This window comes from Thermothelomyces heterothallicus (assembly GCF_042370625.1).
Source record: "Thermothelomyces heterothallicus CBS 202.75 unplaced genomic scaffold P884_scaffold_6, whole genome shotgun sequence".
Taxonomy (NCBI): Eukaryota; Fungi; Ascomycota; class Sordariomycetes; order Sordariales; family Chaetomiaceae; genus Thermothelomyces; species Thermothelomyces heterothallicus.
In genome coordinates this window covers 714,706-732,822 of record NW_027192567.1, presented here as the reverse complement: position 1 = coordinate 732,822, position 18,117 = coordinate 714,706, and the positions used below count along the sequence as shown (strand labels likewise).

Genomic DNA, 18,117 nt, shown 5'->3' with positions numbered 1-18,117 from the left:
CCCCCCCCTCTCTCTCTCTATATATATATATGTATCCGAGTTGGCTGACAAGTATGCAGGGGCGCGTCCGCCCAGCAGGCGGCACAGCAGCAGCAGCCCCCAGGGGTCGCAGCACGCTCCTCCCAGGCGAGCGGCAAGGGAACCAGGGCCGAGATATATGTACTCGTTGCGGTAACGGACGACCAGGAGAGAGATGGCCACGATTGGAAGTCACTCGCTCCGTCCGATCCCGGCTGCGCGAGCTTTTTGGGGATGGGGAGGCTGGGGGGTTTGAGAGACCTCATCGCGCCGTTGCTAGTGGGCGAGAGAGCAGGGGAAAAAGTTGGCGAACGTTTGTTCCAATGACTGCTGTGATGGAGAAGCGCAATGCACCCGATGTGCCTTGAACGGAATTATCCGATAGCTGGGGTAGCTGAAATCTCCGCCCCTCGGCCTCATTCAAATTCATTGCGTATCAGGGTGTACGTATGTATGTACAACCGTCCGCTGTCTAGCGGCGCTAAAGAAGTCAGTTTTTCATACAAGTGACAGAAGGATCCGAATCTCAGAAACCCGCTCAGTGCTCAGTCCTCGTCCTCCCCAACGAGGAGATGTTCCTCGTCATTCAGAGCAAGCAGCACAAACTGCCTCACCCACTCCTCGTGAGCCGGGGCTAGCTCGCCGTCCCATCCCATGTCCCACGCGTCCGCGAGATCGTGGTTGCGACGCTGCCCACGCGCGCCCCGGTCCGCCCTGATATTGTTATGTTGCCGATGCCCAGGAGCTGCGGCGGCGGCGCCACCGCCTCGTCGTCGGCCCCTTCGTGCTGCCGCGGCCCCACCTGCGTCTGCGCCTGCACCCCGAGCGGCTTGTTGTTGTTGTTGTTGCTCTCGGAGTCGGAGTCGTCCCCCACCTCGTGCTGCGGGCTGGTTCCGTGCAGCTCCTGGCTCTCTCAAGGCTGCTCCTCTCTGGGCTCCTCTTCCTGCTGCTGCCGCCGGCGCCGGCGCCGCTGGCTGTCCCCCATCCGGTCCGCCGCGTCCAGGGACCGCCGGTGGGTCGGCGGCTATCCGAAGGACAAGAGGACCCTCCCGCGCGATACCGACGACCTCCCCCCCGCCGTTGGCGTGACCTCCTCGAGCTGGCGCCGCGGCGGCCCCATTCCTGTAAGCGTGCGCTTCTTCCCTGGGCCGTCCTCTCTCGGGGTTGACCTCCCGGGCGTGAGCCATCGCAGGCCCCCACCCCCCGGCAACACGCTCAAATCCCGGAGCATCAGCACCATCTCCTTCCCCTAGCTCCCACAGACGCATATAGCAGGGCTCGGACCTCGCTGCGGTTGGCGGCGTGTTGAAGTGTCGGTACGGGTTGGCGGGGTCGAGCCGGGTAGAGCAGAGGTAACAGAAGTGTGTTCCGCAGCGGCTGCAGAGCATATGATTACAGCCCTGGATCTTCTGCGCCGGCACTCCGCACTTGGGGCACGGCGTCGTGTGTAGCCTGATGTATTCCAGCGAGGCCAGCTCCGCGGCCGCGAGGCGCTCCTCGCGGCTGCCGGGGCAGAAGTTCAACTCTCCGTGCCACGACTGGAGGCAGCGGGCACAGAAAGCAAAGCTGCATTCCTCGCAAATAGCAAGGCGCTCGCGTGTCTTTGGCTTGTTGTCCTCGCCCTCGGGGGAATCCTTTTCGTCTTCCTCTTCCCCCTCGCTGGCCGAGTTGTCGGACGCTTCGGGCAGCTCTAGGCCCTGGGGTTTCTTGTGCTTCTTGGACCTCGCCGCGCCGTTACACCACTTTCGTGGGCAGTAGACGGTGCTCCTGTCAGACTCAAGCTCGATCTTGTACTTGAGCATCAGATAGCGTTTGACCACGTCCTGGTCCAGGGGAATCTGCAACAGTTCGCTGGGGTGGATGAAGGTCCTGACTCTCTTGCGCTTGCTGCCAGGCGAGGCGGCCTTCGCGCGGTCCTTTGCGCAGTTGGGTTCCAGACAGATCACTGCCGCGATGTCCCCTTCTCTGATGGCGGCATTGTAGAAGCCCTGTAGGCAGTCAACGCAGAAGACGTGGCCGCAATCCAACATTCGATGGCAGACAGAGCCCTTCTTGGGTTCTAGTCCCTTGTTAGCGAACACGCACAGTAGGTCGCAGAGAAGAGCCCGTGTTGGCCCGCCCGTTCCTCGGGGCAGCAACATACCGAGACACACCCCGCATTCGAAAGTCTCGTTATCGAATGCCGCCTTTCTCGCGCTGATATCATGGCCCAGGATAGCTGTCCGGTGGCTCGAATCCAGCTCGAGGGAGCCCCGTTCGTCCACGAGCCCAAACACGTCGGCGGCGGCCTGCTGCACATGGTCGATGTATGTGAAACCAACGATACCCCGGCCCAGCTCCTCCCAGAGGCGCGACGCATCATCCTCCAACCGCTTGATCGTCTCGACTGGGATCCATGACGGGCTGGTCGAGACCCTGACCTGCGGTGGTTGCTCGGCAGGGTATTTGGGCCCTAGCGTGATCTCCAAGCGCACCGGGGGCAGGTACGCAAGCTCGTGGGAATCGACGGCGCCTTGCTGGTCCGATCCGGCAGCGGCATCACTCGGCGCCCCGTTGGGGGCTTGTGATAGCGCATCGTCGTCGGCGCTCGCGCGAAAGAAAACGTTCACGGGCTTCGGCGGATTGACCGGGACCTCGAGGACGATGCCATAGGGATCGTCTGGATGCATCTGCTGTATCTCGGGATAGATCGCAGCGAGAGTGATGAGCTCGGCGTCCCGCGGATCGTCAAGGTCGTCGGCCATTTCCGTGGTGAGATTGACCCGCCGCCCGTTCGTCTCCAGAAATTCCGCAGTCCGCGGCTACCTGCGCCCGCTATCCCAACGCAGCGACCCGAGAACCAAGGTCGACGGCCTCTTGCGCATATGCTTCCCCATGCGGTTCTCTTTTGAAGGATTTTCGATTCCCTGCAATCGCCGACAGCTATCTCCGTAGAGGCGCTCACCCCAGGCTCTGTGGAGATTTGTTAGACAGCCGGAGATGCTAAATTGCAGTCATGGCGACATGTCGAATTGACGGTAGCTTGAAGTCTGAGGGGCAAAACACATCCTTTTTGCAAGTTTCGGTTTTTGAGGACGGGCTCATCGGTGACCCGGAGTCATGGGTATCAAGACACTAAAAACTAATCGAGGACTCGTCTCGGCCAGTGCAGAATGGCGGGGTTGCCACACGCGCACCTGCACCTGCTTAGCGCGATCTGTGCCTCCTTGTACAGTACTGTACGGGACACGCATTCCGTAGAGCGGATTAACTACACTAGAACTGCCCATTCCGCGAACCTGAGAACCAAGGTCACATACCCCTCTGTCTGACTTAGAACGCCAAGTATCCTACAAGGATACTTTTGTAATGTAATTTGTATGTAGTACCTCATACGGTATATACCTACGTCCATCAGGTATGCACCTACAGCATCCACCCCAAAAGTCAGGTCGCTTGAGGGCCTTCCATACTTGGGAGAAACGGATGCAATTACCCACATGATAATAGAGGCACCTACGGACCGCCCACAATTGCGTAGTTTTGGCAAGCTTCGTCACTCAGCACTCCTTTATTTTCTTCTTTGGTGGAATTATATGAAGAACTATCAGTCAAGTAGCCCAGCGCATTGTGTGAGATCAATACGATATGCAGTGAAAGGTGCATTACTGGCTTAGCGCATCACGCGGGAATGGGTGGAGTAACTACTACGGATACCGCTGCGAGTTGGAGGTAGTTAGTTACCCGGAAGGGGAGGGGGTTTGGGGGTTTGGGGGTTTGGGGGTTTGGCCTCTGCCGATTGGCCAACTTCTGCCAAGGCCGGCCTTTCTGCCGTTCACATTTCACGGCGAAGAGCAGCTGCTTGAAACAAACTTCGGCCCCCTAACGACGGCGCAAGCTCGCGTTAACACACTTACCCGGCCGGGCCAACTGATATGAGGGCTTGAAAGAGCCAAACCAACGATGCAGCGAACCAACGAGCAGCGCTGCTGATAAAACGATCAGAAAGAGCCTCGACCTCTCTCCTTTTCTCTAGAGCCGTGCGCATACTTCTTGCTGCTCGCAACCGACACAACAGTACAGAACACAACAAAATAGCAGTCCCGAGAAACAGTGCAGAAGAGAGTTTGCCACCATGGCCGCCGACGACGATATAGCCCCTTTAGCCTCCCTCTCCCTCACCCACGTGTACTATGTGAGTCTTCCCTTGCTCATCCACGTATTCCCCCCCTCCCCCTCCCCCTCCCCCTCCCCCTCCCTCCTTCAACGAGAAGGAAGAATAAGACAAGAGAGCACGGAATCAAGACGGGCTGACAGGGGGGGACCGACTCTGATTTCGACCGCAATCCCCAGAACCCCACGGACCCGCTCTCCACCGCCTCCGCCTTCCTCTCCCTGCTGCCGCAGGCGCTGTGCGTCGTCTACGCGACGCTGCTCTGGTCGACGCGCGAGGCCGAGGTGCTGCTCATGTTCCTGGGCCAGCTGGCGTGCGAGGCCATCAACTTTGCCCTCAAGCGCCTGATCAAGGAGGAGCGGCCGCGCCGGCTCGGCGTCGGCAAGGGCTACGGCATGCCCAGCTCGCACGCCCAGTTCGCCGCCTTCTGGGCCGTCGCCCTCGCCCTGTTCCTGTGCGTGCGCCATCGCCCGGCGAGGCTGCCCCCCCCGCCGCGGCTCGGAGGGCGCGCCGTCGTGCCGCCTGGTAAGGGAGACCGGGCGGCGGCGACTGTCGCGGACGGGAACGGGAACGGGGAAGGAGAAGGGGAAGGGAAAGGGGAAGGGGAAGGGGACGCGGAGCCGAGATTGAGCGACGTGCACCGGGCCTACGTTAGCGGGGGGCTCGCGGCGGCCAGCCGGTCGATCGAGGCGTACTCGCACTCGCATTGGACGATGGCCCAGCGCGTCGTGGTGAGCGCCGGTGCGCTGCTCGTTGCCGGCCTGGTGGCGTGGAGCCGAGTGTATCTGGGGTACCACACCGTGAGGCAGGTGGTGGCCGGCTCCGCGGCCGGCGCGGGGTGTGCGGCCGCCTGGTTTGCGGTGACGTATCTGATGAGGGAAACGGGAATGGTCGCTTGGGCTCTTGAGCTGCCGCCGGCGAGGTGGTTCCGGATGAGAGACCTGGTGGTCGAGGAAGATCTGTGCCAGGCTGGGTGGGAAAAGTGGGAAGAGAAGCGGCGGCTGGTGCTGGAGAGGGAGCAGAGCAGGGAGAGGGCGAAAGAGAAGAAGGGGCAGTGAGGATCCCGGTTAGAGCAGGTGGGAACCATTTGTGAATGGGTTGGCACGAGGACTCAAAAAATGCAAGTAGCCTATTACTCTCTCTAATCGCGCAAATAGTTTCGAGCGTTCCTGATAAAGCACATTACAACTCGGCTCTGCCTTTTATCAACATTTGAAGCACTGACTCGTCCAAATACACCGCTGCTGTCTCATCGGCTTGCCCGGAACCACAAGTAGCACGGTTTCGACATCTTACCGGTGATACACACCGGGATTGTCATACCGATACCCGGTACTACCATTCGGGTAATTCCCGAGCGGAATGTCATTGCCGGCGCCATACGGTGACTTGGTCGAGCCGTTGCCCAACCCGCCATACCCGCCGCCGCTGCCCACCCGGGTCTGCTCCGTCGCATAGCTATTGCGCAGATCCTCCGGGGTAGAGTGCTGGGGCAGCGCGTTGGGATCCGGAATGCCGTCCACCGGTGCAGTGCGCTTCCGGCCGAGGCCGAACCAGTTAAAGCGCTTGCGGCGGCCGTAGCCCTCGGTGTAGTTGTTGGCCGGGGACGGGCCGAAGCGCGCCTCCTTACGGCGGTGGCGAACGAGGGCCAGGCTGACGAACGGAGTGATGGCGAACAAGATGCTATCGTCAACTCACATGTCAGCCTACGAGAGGTATTCTCGTCGAGAGAAGGGAGGAAATGAGGACGTACACTGCAACGATCGATACTGCCAAGCATGCCGACTCCATCTTGCAAGCCGTCCTCAAACTAGGCAGCGCCGTAAACCCGCCGCTGCCGTTATCCACCACATTGGTATTCGCATCTCCTTTGCCATACACCGTGTCGACCTCCCCGTTACAAGACGACGCCCCGCCGCGGTTCGCAGTAGCAATGTAAATGAAGCCGCCGATGAAGGCCACATCGAGGACCATCGTGATGAATGACGGGAATGAGCGGCCGGGTACGCAGCAGAGCATGAGCAGGGCAAGGATAGTGTAGAGGACACCAACGCCAGAGATGCCTGCGACCGCCCGTACCCAAGTACGGATGTGCATGTTATGGTTGCTAAGAGTCGCGAGAAAGTAGGAGAAGAGCGCGAGCACGATGGCGGCGCAGCAGAACTGAATGGCTCGCAAGAGGAACATCAAGCCCCGAAGGGCAATGCCTTTGGCCGCGCCCATGGCGTTGACGATGCTTTTTCTTCTGGTCGGTGTTTCGAGGGATCGAGGTAATGATCGCAGAGCGATTGGACGCCTTGGGACGTGGGGTATTTCTTGAAAATTCCTAGAGTGCAGCTACTGCGCTCACAGGTCGATGATGGTTTCGAGGTTCCGCTGCCGCAGATTCGGCATCTCAGGGCAGGCAGGTGACCGATTCGGAGAAGGGAAGAATTTCACAGGCAAGATTTGGGTATTTGCACGACAAATGGCCACCCCACGGCAACAAGGACTGAAATTCTAGTTAAAATGAAACACGGCCACATGGAGAGGTGGAAGGTCCAGAGTACCGGCCAAGCCCGAAGGTTGCGGCCTGTTGCATCGCTGTGTCAATCGGCCGGTCAGTGGCCATCCAAGACCGGCAGTGGCCCCAGCTTCGGAAGGCCCACCGAGCTCCTCTAGTGTACTCGCGTTGAGATCTGCCCTTGTTTCTTTGCTCAAATCCAATCATGTGCCGTCTTGCCACAAAGACCAAGCTGATCCCCGCTGATCTCGTCCCCGAAACACAACCGTCTCCGTTGCATTGCCCCGGCCCATGACGTATCTTTCCCCTTTGTCGTTGTCTTGGGTGTTGATCGAAGCCCCATGATGACGCAACCCCGGCGCCACTTCAGGTCTGCATTTTTTTTTCATAACCACAATTGCAGCGGGAAGAAACGTGGCAGTGCACCGCCATTGTGGCGCAGTTTCAACGACGACATCACCGCGTACTCTGTACGGAATACGGATTATAATTATACCTCGTTGAGTTGCATTGCCGTCTTGCGGTCCTTTTTCAACCGATCGGCCAAAATAACACTTATTTTCTCGTTCTGTAGTGATTTCGCTGATACACAAGTGCCCAGCACAAGTTGAGCTGCCCTTAATTGGATTATAGACAGACCGTCATATGGCTTCTTGACGCAACGGTGTCGAGGTCGTTAAGCGATGAGCAGCAGACCAAAATTTTTTGACATAGGTTGTGCCATAGAGATGAGTACTCGGTAATATAGAAAGCGGGGTGGTCGGTTTAATAATTATAACCCCGCAGCATGCCGTTCCAGGTTTCAGTTGGGCATGCTCTCTCCCTCAGTGTGTGCTGAGTAGTTCAAAATCTTCGACATTTGAACTGCGGTCCAACAGGACTGCCATTGTAGCTAGTCGGGGGATTGAGGTGAGGGGAGTTGATCATGACGAATCCTGACTATTTGCTTATAGCTTATTGAACAGGTAGGTTTAGCAGAAACGGACATCTACTGCCTCTGCTGAGTTGCTAGAGTGTCTAGGTTATACTGGCATCTAGTAGTATCCCACCTTAGGTACCTCAAGGTAGTTGCATCTCTGCAAGTGATGTAACTTAATAGTGACAAAACCCAACCCATTCTACTTGCCGATTTTTGGGGAACCAGCAGGCAGTTCCACTCCTGCCATCACAAGTCTTTCAACCCCAACATACCTATTAAGCGGCCAAGTGATACGTAATACCTTCCATAAGGACTTCATAGACTGGTTTCGCCTCTCAGGACAACCCGAAAGAGAATAAACTGGCAAGATCTCTCTGTTGCAATGGCAACTTAGCAGATCCTCGGATGGGATCCTGTTTTCCGGGGTTCAGTACCTCGAGGGACGTCTTAGTTGTGTGCAACTCCTCTTATAAGTCAATATCACGCGGTATGTTACAGGTTCCATCTTCATATCAAAAAACAGTTTTCCCCTGGCGGCTGGTTCGGTAATTAAAAAAAAACCTGTGTGCCACGATACTAAGAAGATAGTCCTGCTCTTGTCCAATTTCGGAAGGAATGAATATATCCTGTTTTGGAAGGAATCTCTTCCTTTCGCGGCATTCCTTTGACTTGGGTTGACTCCCTCTTCTCGCCAGCTCGCAAGACTGCTTCCTCGGCCTAACTTATTTGTAAGGAAGCATTGCTGTCCTTTACCAGCCCACTCAGACGACCGATGTCATCCACTTCGCTTACAAGTGTATAGCGTTGGACAAGAGCACTCGATCAGTTGACATTGAAGTCCGAGAAGGGCACTCGAAAAGTATACAAGCACTTGGTTCTTTCTCGTTTCCTATTGCTAAGATAGGCCTTTTTTTCCCGACCCGGAGCGACTACTCGATCTGCAAATGTTTTGTTGTCTAGCAATTTTTGCAAGACAGCTTACCACAGCCCTGGGCCGACTATCTGAGCGACTAGTCTGGTTAAAGTTGGACTAAGGAAGCAAGTGGGTGGAGATTCAATTTTTCGAAATCCCAATTCTCCGCCAGAATCGCTGATGGTCTAGTATCCGTAACTTCGCAATTACGTTACTGAGCTCGGCGTCTAAGATTCTGACATCTGTCATCCATTTCAATGTTTAAGACATGTTTTGAACTGCGGCACTCCGATCCACGGGCGTGGAGCAGCGGGATACCACGTGGGATCGGCACATGGGTGTCGAAAGTGCCAAGGCGTCTGCTAGACCCGGGCTCGGATGATCGGCGGACCAGAGCAGAGGAGAAAACCCTCCTGTGCTGCATGCAGACATGAGAAGACACGCAATGGTTGCCGGTGAACTCGCCGGGTCTCTGCATTCTGGCCCAGCTCACATCTCCACCCGAACTAATAAAAAAGAAAGGAGAACGCAAATTTGGGCGGATGGTAACTAACCGCATCAGCCCAACAAACTCCGTTGACGTGGCTCGTCTAATAGTACTACAGAAGTTGTGCCAGCGTTCAATAGTCTCGGCTGGGGTTCCCGCCAATGCCAAGCTACTTGTCAGGTCCCATAAGGCACGAAATGGGCGAGATGCGGCTAGGAGGCAAGAAGGAGGGGATCGATAAGCCGCTCAAGCCAATCAAACAAACGCGAGTTCCGGACGAGGCGGCCCTTGGCGTTCCTTGAACCCGGTCGAATTGAGCAAGACCCTGCAAGAATACGAGTGACAGACGAACTAACGTGCAGATACGCAGTGACACCCAGTTCAGCTCTCTCTGTTTTGGGGGGGGGGGGAGGGGTGGTCAGCGATTGTGTGAAAGGAAAAAAAAAAAAAAAAGAAAAGAAAAAGAGGTCAAAACCACATTGCCGCCCAACATGCCCTCCCTGGAGTCCTGGAGAGCAGCTCGCGATAGCTCTGGCTCGGCCGGACTTTTGGACCATCTAGGTCGTGTACTCTCACTTCTTGTGGTTTCACGCTGCTCTGTCCATTCGCTTCTCCCGCGCTCAAGAAGTCAATCACTCTGAGCTGTCCTGCTCTGATCATCCACAAACCGCCAGGGACCAAGGATCGCGTCTCCGGGTTCCGGTTCACTCGTTTTACATTTCCCACGAGGATCACTTTTACGACGCGCGACCCCGGCCAGAAGTCTAGATGGTGTGAAATCCGCGGCCGAGATGAGAACGAAAGCAACTCTCCTTACCGGTCTGCTGTCGCTCGCGGCCCAGACTGGCAAGGCCGATCCGACATGGCCCGCAGCTACCGACCACATGGAGGAGATCGTCTTCCAGCTTCAGGGGTTCAAAGGGAGCCTGTTCAACGACATCATCACGCCCTGCAACAACGAAGCTGCCGGTCCTGGACGCATCACGGCGAGCGAATGGCTGCGTGTGGGATTCCAGTATGTGCTGTCTTATTTTTTAGGGTTCCATTTTGTGGGGGGATACGCGAAGGAAGGATGGGCTGCAGTCAGGCGCAGTTACATGTTTTTTTCTTTCTTTTTTCTTTGGTGCAAAGCCTGTCGCGGCGAGGACTCGGTAACGGGTCGTAGAGGAGTTGGTGAGCGCTAACCCTTTGAGCCAGTGACATGGCACCGCACAACCGCTACTTTGGCACAGGTGGACTTGACGGCTCGCTGCAATTCGAGCTGAACAATGGCGAGAACACGGGCCCCGGCCACCGCACTACGCTCGAGTTCCTTGCCAACTACTTGTCTTCCAGGTCAAGCCTCGCCGACCTGATCGCCGCTGGAGTATACGCCTCGGTTCGCTCCTGCGGCGGCCCCATAGTCCCCCTGAGACTGGGCCGCAAAGATGCCACCACGGCCGGCAGCGCGGGTGTTCCGCAGCCCCAGAACTCGGTCGTTACTTTCAGGCAGCAGTTTGACCGGATGGGATTCACCCCCACCGAGATGATCCAGCTGGTCGCCTGCGGCCATACCCTCGGCGCTGTTCACAGCACCGAGTTTCCTCAGATCGTCCCCGCCAACGTCGGCCAAATTCCCTTCGATACGACCAACGCCACGTTCGACAACAGGGTGGCCACCGAGTATGTGTCCGGAAACACCCAGAACCCTCTTGTCGTTGGCGCTTCCATTGGTGTCGGCCGTAATTCGGACTTCAAGGTTTACAACTCGGACCAGAACGTGACCATCACCACCCTGACCGATCCTGATGTCTTCCGCGACACCTGCCGGGTCGTGCTCCAGAAAATGATCGATGTTGTTCCCGCCGGTGTCACCCTTACCGACCCCATCGCGCCGTATGCCGTCAAGCCGGTCGACATTCAGCTGACCCTGAACTCGGGCGGCACCACCTTCCTCTTGACAGGACATATTCGAGTCCGGACCACGGAGCTGCCGGCGAGCTCCATCAAGAACGTTGTCCTCACCTGGAAGGACCGGAACGGCGGGAACGACTGCGGCTCCTCCAGCACTTGCTCCACGACCTCCACGTTGCAGGGCGTCGCTACCGGCTTTGACGACACCTTTGGAGTACGTAGGATGCCCGACTTGGTTTGGCGTGCTTCTTGCTGACCGTCTTAGTTCTTCCCGATTGAGGCTACCATTCCGGTTGCGTCCGGTATCTCGTCCTTCACTCTCGTCCTGAACCTCAATGACGGTTCGAGCAGGACATACGATAACAATGGCAACTCGTACCCCGTGTCTGATGCCGTTATCCTGCAGAAGCCACAGAGCTGCCTGCTCCAAGGGCCCGGGTCACTCACTGTCTCTGCTCTTGTTAGTTTTGCTCTCCTATTGATGGCAAGTTGTGCAGCGGGTGCTGACCAAGATACAGCTCCGCAACGACCTCAGCGATCTCCCAGTTAATCTCATCGTCTCGTATCTGACTCCTCGTAACACCCCCGACGACAACCCAGTTCCGGCCCTGAACGAAGCTACCGTGCAAATGACGAAGGGCGACTGCGTTGGCCCGTACACTTTCTATTCAGGCAGTTTCACCATTCCCGGCGGGCTTAGCTACAATGCCAGGATCAGCGTAACCGCTGGTTCGAATGCCACCGCCTACACTGATGACTTCAACAAGGCAAGCGATCTCAGCGGTACTTGCGGCACCTTCACCGGTGGCGCCACCTGCTCTGATGTTACACCACCGAGTACTTCCTCCGTGACATCGTCGACGACTTCCACGTCCTCCAGCTCTGCTAGTGTTACCAGCACCACGTCCGGTTCCAGCAGCTCGACCGCCAGCACGACCGCCAGCACTACCGCCTCCCCGACCCCTGCTGTCAAGCCTACGGTCGGTGGTTACGTTTTCGTCAGTTGCTGGACCGAAGGAACGGGCGTGCGGGCGCTCAGCGGGGCTACTTTCGCCTACGATGAGATGACACTCGAATCCTGCATGGCCAACTGCACCGGCTTCGATTACTGGGCCACCGAGTACGGCAGGGAATGCTACTGTGGCAACAGCCTCCATCCCAGCAGCAGTGAGGCCCCGGTTGAGGAGTGCAACATGGTGTGTGGCGGTGATCCGACCGAATTTTGCGGCGCCGGAAACCGCCTCGAGCTGTATTCGACCACCGCCACCCGTACCACGTCTGCCACTCCCACACCGACGGGCACGCTGGCTGTTAAGCCGACTGTGGGCGACTACACCTTTGTCGGATGCCAGACGGAGGCGGCCACCGGCAGAGCTCTTAGCGGGAAGGAGGTATACGCTGACGACTCGATGACGCTTGAGAAGTGCGCGACGTACTGCGCCGGCTTCACTTACTTCGGCGCCGAGTACGGCCGCGAATGTGAGTGGTGGCCTTGACCCCCGAGCGCAACGGCCCGCCCCGGACAGAGTGACTGACATGTTTGCAGGCTTCTGCGGTAACAGCCTCAATGCTGGCAGCGTTCCGGCTCCCGAGGCCGAGTGCGACATGGTGTGCGCAGGTGACCCGTTCGAGTACTGCGGCGCCGGAAACCGCCTCGAGCTCTACCGACTCTCGAGCGTATCCTCCACGGCGGGCCCATCCTCGGAAGGTGAGACGGCTTGAATTACCTTTGGCTTGAGCATGAGAAAACGACACAAGTCCCTCAACGGATTCCTAACCTTCGCTGTTTTCTGGGGAAAAAAAAAGCCGCCACGACCAGCACAACAACAGGCCCCGCCACCTCGACCACGATTCCCTCGCGGGCCCCGACCGTCTCTCCCTTCACCCACGTCGGCTGCTGGACCGAAGGCGCTGGCGTCCGCGCCCTCGCTGCCAAGACGTACGCTTCGGCCGACAACATGACCCTCGAGAACTGCGCCGCCTTTTGCACCGGCTACAGGTACTTTGGCACCGAGTACGCCGCCGAGTGTTACTGCGGCAATGCCCTCGCCGCGACGTCCTCCAACACCTCGCTCGCCGACTGCTCCATGCCCTGCTCGGGCAACCCGGCCCAGTACTGCGGCGGGCCCAACCGTCTGGAGCTGTACGAAGACCCTACCGTCCCGCCGGCGCCCACGGCACAGCCGACCCAACCCGCCACCGTCACCGTCACCGCGACCGGCGCGGGCGGCAGCACATGGACGTGGTACGGGTGCATGACGGAGGCGACGGGCGTGCGGGCGCTCGGGAAGGCTAGCACCGCGTCGGACGAGCTGACGCTGGAGGCGTGCGCGGCCTTTTGCGAGGGCCACGCTTTCTTCGGGGCCGAGTACGGGCGGGAGTGCTACTGCGGCGATGAGTTCGCCGAGGGTGCCGTCGAGGCGCCCGCGCAGGCGGACTGCTCGATGCCGTGCGCCGGAGACGCGAACCAGCTGTGCGGCAACGGCAACCGGCTGAGCGTGTACGCCAAGGCGGAGCCGGCAGCGTGAGCTGAGTGTGAGTGAGAAAACAGACAAGGATGATCCGGATTGCTAGGTGTCTATATTATAGACAGAATTGCGGCCCATTCGTAGAATGTTGTTGGCGCGACGCCGGTGAGGTCCGTTCCGACCTGGTTCTTTGTATACCGTCGCCGAAGAGGCGTCTTCTTGTACACACACACACACACACACACCGGGGCGGCTTCCTATAGTGAGACAAGGAGTGGAGAGTATCGCGAGGTCTGGGTACATGCGCGGCATGTTGGGGAGGTGGGTAATACATAACATAATACGGATACAGGACAAGATGCCACTGGTGGGAAAGCATTTTGTTTCCTCGTACGGACGATTAACTACTACGGATACAGCAGATGTCTATGCGACGCGACCTCCATGGGGAAGCAAGAGTCTCATGAGATCTGGGCGACGTCGTGTTCTCTTCATTCATTTTCAAATATCATCTCCCGCTTGGTTGAAACCACTCTCCCGCCTCCAAACCAATTTCTTTTCTTTTCCTTCATTGGGTGTTGGCTGCCAGTGGCCGAGACACTGGGGCATGTGAACGGGGGCCCTGGTGTAGTGCGAGGGCCTGAAAGTGGGGATTGTCAATCTCCGGACTCTGGGCCGGAGAGGAAACGAGACGGAGGATGACCGTACACTACACTACACTACTGTGTATGATCACACTCAGGGGTGGTGGTGGGGTAGTTATCAGCAGTAGTGTACTTGGACAATGAGGAATGTACGGAAGACAAGGTTGACGTGATGGAATTGCCACTAGTCCCTAACTAGCGTTTACTTGAACAAACACCTTGCAGGGTCTCGATTCTTCAGAGGTCGCGCCGTGACCGCACTGCTTCTACCTGGAGCCGTCAGTTTCGGTCGAGATCGGGGCTTACCGCGTAGACCTGCGGGGAACCGATGCCCCTCAGTGTCTCCATCCGCCAAGTTTTTTTTGGGGAGGGGCAAAAGGCAGGTTCCCTGAAACATTCGAATCCACGCACCGGGGCCCCGGATTTTCATTTTTTTTCCCTTTTTTTGCATGCGTGGTTTGTCCCCGTGCTTGGGACAAACCAGACGGCATGCAATAGTGCTACCACTGCGACCGCAACTGGGAGACGGCCAGCTCGATGGTGGAACCACGAATGCGTGTTAAAGGTACCTACATACACACTCTATGCTCCTCTGGCGTAATTGGATAGCCCGTGCTTCCCTTCGGCGTGCTTATTAGGAACTTCGAAAGACCCACCGTCCTGCTATGATTCGATGAGAGTCCCTTCCTCAGGAATGGCCTTGGCGGCTGGTGGTACGAGGAAGGTGCGGAGTACTCTCCGTATTAAACTGCGTACAGACACGCTATTCCTTCATGAACTTGCGATAGGGCAGAAGAGCGGGGAGGCGTGTAATGGGGAATAATCCTCCGTCGAGAACGAATGAAGCTAGAATGGAAAGAGAAACAAAGACGAAGAAAAAAATCGAACTGTCATCGCACGCCAAGGGCGGAAACGCTTGTTGTATGTACTGTACCTACAGACTACTAAGCGAGGCCTTAGCGTGATCAGGAACCCTTACGGAGGCCTCTGTACTGTACTGCGTGACGGCCCCGTGGATGCCCGCGTGACAGCCAGAGACTTTCACCGCGGGGTGTCTGTCACCTTTGATCACACACCTTCGCACTTGGCTCCGTACATAACTCGCACCCCTCTCAGTTGGGGGATGTGGTAATGCTTGCTGATGACGACAACCGTTAAAGCCACCAGCTGTTCTAGATATGCAAGTGTTCGCTGCCCTTCCATCTAACCCCTTCTGACCACGAGAAAGTCGGGCAGTCAAGCGGGAAGGGCCTCGACGACTGACTTGTAACTCTTCAGAGCTTGACCGGTGTATCACGAAATCACCACAGACGGCCGATACTCACCACTCTGGTGTGCCTTTGGACAATACATGTACACCGTATTGTAACTTATTTTTTTTTCTGGTGTACTTAGCTTGCCCGTACTTTTCCAACGCTTTCCACTAGCGTGCTACCTCGATCCCGTTCATATCCGCACCTACGCAGTACATACAGAAACAAACCTGTGTGGTAACTAACTAATGGGTGCCTACATGATTACATGCAGCTTCAGCTCTTAACGCCGGGCTGACCAATCCAATCGCGCCCGAGCCGACCTTACCGACCCAGCCTGGACTCCCGACTCCGACGGCCGGGAAAGGACGGAGCGCCCACTGCTGGCCTCGTCCTCCACTAACTAATGCACTCCGTATGTAGTGTAGTATGCGGGGCCAGTCCTACTAGTGTCCGCTAACGGACATCCCAAGCTGGAGCCAATCGTGAGCGCAGCCGCTCCTTGGAATTGGGATAGGCGGGGGAGGCGGCGGTGTGTTGGTGGGCTTGGAGAGTATCAAGTATGAACCTAGGATGGCCTACTTTGTGGAGTTTGATTTTGTGCGGTGCATGGAGTATATCAAAGAAATTTGATTGTGGGCACGGAGGTATGTACCTTTTACAGTGGGCAACCAGAAACGGCAGATCCCGTTATTACCTGGGGAAAAGGCACGAGCACAAACCCAACAGGGCCTGATTCTTGGTAACTACAGAGAGATACGACTGGAACAACGGCTGCTCGGGACCAATTTCATGATCCCGTCTTCACGTCTCCCGTGCTGTATGCCTGGCCGTATACGGGCACAGAACAAATCAGAACAAACCAAACAGCGGGGATTGGCAATTATTGGCGAGCAATGTGGAATGCGCGTCGTCTTTGCGGAGCTGCGGCCGGCACTGGAGGGGGAAGGTGGAGGGGTGGGAAGTGGGGACTTGAGTTGGGGCTGTCGAGGCTTTCATAGACTAAGCAGCTCCACTCATGAATGACTCGAAAACGGGAAGAGGTTTGACTCGTCACGAAACGAGCAGCTTTCGTTCACATGACCAAGAACGCAAGAACCGGTAAGAATACATATGCTAGGCGTAATAGAATAACCAGTGTCCTCTCTGTCTGTTAAAGAATGGCTTCAAGATATGGGGCGGTCGAGGGGTGTGGTCAGAGAGCAGCGCCGGAGAAAAATACAACCAGGACCGCCAGGGTTCGGGGAACTAACCCCGACGAAAAACGTCCAGGGTACTTGAGTTCTTCATGCATGTACTGCGCACATAACTAGTTAGTTACCAAGCCCGATCGATCATGACTTCAGTTCCGAGTCTTGCCGACCTCCCTTCCCGGTTTGGCAATTTCGCAGCAGTCGTGTTGCAGCGTTGGCCATCGACGCCGCGTTGCTCCTGGTAAGTCAACTAGCAATTCTCAGGAAGAGTTTCTGAGTAGGTAAGTCGCAACTCTCTTGAGGTCGGAACCAACCGCGGCCCAACGGGCGGGCAGCGGGAAGGATGAGGTTTGTTGCACGGCGGGCAGAGAGAGCTCTTGCAGAGTTCGGGCCAACGGCCGGGCTGTGATTCGCCCTTTCGCCCTTTCGCCTCAACACGCACGCACACGACCGTTTCACCGACATCACCTGCCGAGCCTGCGCCTTTTGAATCCCTACGCACTGGGAGATGCGGGTGTGCGCGCTTTTTTTTCTCTCTTCTAGGAATGCAATCTGTAATCAATTGGCCCCTCCCCGGGTGACGGGACAACGGCTGCTAACTACCTGCTGGCTTGTCTCGCTCAGTTGCTCTCCCTCCCTACAGACCTTGAAATGAAGTTTTTGTTTGGTCCGTTTTTGGCTGACATGTGCCTTGTTGATCGCCCGGCACCGAACACGGGGCAACGGACACGGGAGTCCTGATCAAATGCTTTTGCCCCGTTTCCGCCGATCCCACACAAGAACGTGGCCGAGCGGGCTCCTCTCGTCCAACAAAAGATGGACATCCAGAGACCGGAGCAAGTGTCCTGCCCGATCCTCGCCTCCGCTGCGCAACCCCTGGCTCCTTAAGAGCTGACGAACTGGGCCCGGGTCGCGAGAGCGGGAGTTCACACGTGTGGTCGCGGCTCGGCGATGAGGCGAGGGGCGCTGATTGGCTTCTCCACACGCCGCTTGGCAGAATGAGGCATGGAGCGCTTCTTCCCCACAGCGAGGACGGTTCTGCGGGGTTCGCGAGGAATGACAGCATTAGCGTTTAAGGGGGAGAAAGTTGTTCACTTGGCTTGCGCTTGCCCCAATCACAAGACAGGAGGAAATGAGCCAGTTATTTTTTTGTTGTTTTTTTGTGCGGGCCTACGCTGCCCGCATTGTGCAATGGGGGGGCCCGTGCCCGAGCCAGGGGTCGGATGAAAGGCTCAATTCGTCTCTTGCGCCTTGCTGGCTGACAATCCTGAATTCCCTCGTGATGCATGCGAGGGCCTCTTGGCGGGGCATAGGGCGTGTACATAGTACCTGTGCAAGGGCTAAGTAGCCTCAACCAAGTTGGTGTGGTGTATCTACGTTATTCCTACTGACCAAGTCAGTAGGTAGATCCCTTAGGTGCTTACCGCAGTTCCTTTAGGGTCAATTGGGGCTCGATCGCCCTCGCAATTGTCCCTGACATCAGCGGAGGGGCCGCGAGAGCAAAGACGGAGACTCATAAGTCATGACGAAGGTCATTGCATGTTTCAAGTAGCGTGTATCTCTCGCCGGCGAGCCCCAGTCTGCTTGCCACCAAGGAGAGCCGTTTACTGCTGTCGACCAGCTCGTTGCTGATTTGTCGGTGGCCTACTATGGGAGGCCCAAGGTACCCACGC

General features: G+C 57.1%; 4 protein-coding genes across 4 annotated transcripts; 2 read left to right on the top strand and 2 right to left on the bottom strand.

Moving 5' to 3' along the window:
* Window positions 1-312: 312 nt before the first annotated feature.
* P884DRAFT_239719 (RWD domain-containing protein) lies at window positions 313-3,090 on the bottom strand. Its single transcript, XM_069440150.1, has 2 exons — window positions 2,162-3,090; window positions 313-2,077 (listed from the first exon to the last, which is right to left on the bottom strand). Exons 1-2 carry the CDS (start codon window positions 2,760-2,762, stop codon window positions 564-566), a joined length of 2,115 nt encoding a protein of 704 aa, XP_069299299.1. The 5' UTR covers window positions 2,763-3,090; the 3' UTR covers window positions 313-563.
* Window positions 3,091-4,132: 1,042 nt separating this feature from the next.
* On the top strand, window positions 4,133-5,229 carry P884DRAFT_195871 (PAP2 superfamily-domain-containing protein; the record flags this gene model as incomplete). The annotated part of the gene is made up of 3 exons (XM_069437939.1): window positions 4,133-4,192; window positions 4,351-4,683; window positions 4,792-5,229. 3 exons carry the CDS (start codon window positions 4,133-4,135, stop codon window positions 5,227-5,229), a joined length of 831 nt encoding a protein of 276 aa, XP_069299298.1.
* A 69-nt stretch (window positions 5,230-5,298) lies between these two features.
* On the bottom strand, window positions 5,299-6,481 carry P884DRAFT_239713 (uncharacterized protein). Its single transcript, XM_069440149.1, has 2 exons — window positions 5,925-6,481; window positions 5,299-5,854 (listed from the first exon to the last, which is right to left on the bottom strand). Exons 1-2 carry the CDS (start codon window positions 6,392-6,394, stop codon window positions 5,464-5,466), a joined length of 861 nt encoding a protein of 286 aa, XP_069299297.1. The 5' UTR covers window positions 6,395-6,481; the 3' UTR covers window positions 5,299-5,463.
* Window positions 6,482-9,499: 3,018 nt separating this feature from the next.
* P884DRAFT_239711 (uncharacterized protein) lies at window positions 9,500-13,893 on the top strand. The gene is made up of 6 exons (XM_069440148.1): window positions 9,500-10,008; window positions 10,191-11,100; window positions 11,152-11,346; window positions 11,405-12,365; window positions 12,433-12,594; window positions 12,693-13,893. Exons 1-6 carry the CDS (start codon window positions 9,785-9,787, stop codon window positions 13,412-13,414), a joined length of 3,174 nt encoding a protein of 1,057 aa, XP_069299296.1. The 5' UTR covers window positions 9,500-9,784; the 3' UTR covers window positions 13,415-13,893.
* The last annotated feature ends 4,224 nt before the right edge of the window (window positions 13,894-18,117 follow it).

Coding starts and splice junctions, on each gene's coding strand:
- P884DRAFT_239713 (XM_069440149.1), bottom strand. CDS start 6,394: ATGGGCGCGGCCAAAGGCATTGCCCTTCGGGGCTTGATGTTCCTCTTG. Junction 5,855..5,924: donor GCAGTATCGATCGTTGCAGT/GTACGTCCTCAT, acceptor AGTTGACGATAG/CATCTTGTTCGCCATCACTC.
- P884DRAFT_239719 (XM_069440150.1), bottom strand. CDS start 2,762: ATGGCCGACGACCTTGACGATCCGCGGGACGCCGAGCTCATCACTCTC. Junction 2,078..2,161: donor CGAATGCGGGGTGTGTCTCG/GTATGTTGCTGC, acceptor ACAAGGGACTAG/AACCCAAGAAGGGCTCTGTC.
- P884DRAFT_239711 (XM_069440148.1), top strand. CDS start 9,785: ATGAGAACGAAAGCAACTCTCCTTACCGGTCTGCTGTCGCTCGCGGCC. Junction 12,366..12,432: donor CGCCGAGTACGGCCGCGAAT/GTGAGTGGTGGC, acceptor ACATGTTTGCAG/GCTTCTGCGGTAACAGCCTC. Junction 12,595..12,692: donor GGCGGGCCCATCCTCGGAAG/GTGAGACGGCTT, acceptor GGAAAAAAAAAG/CCGCCACGACCAGCACAACA.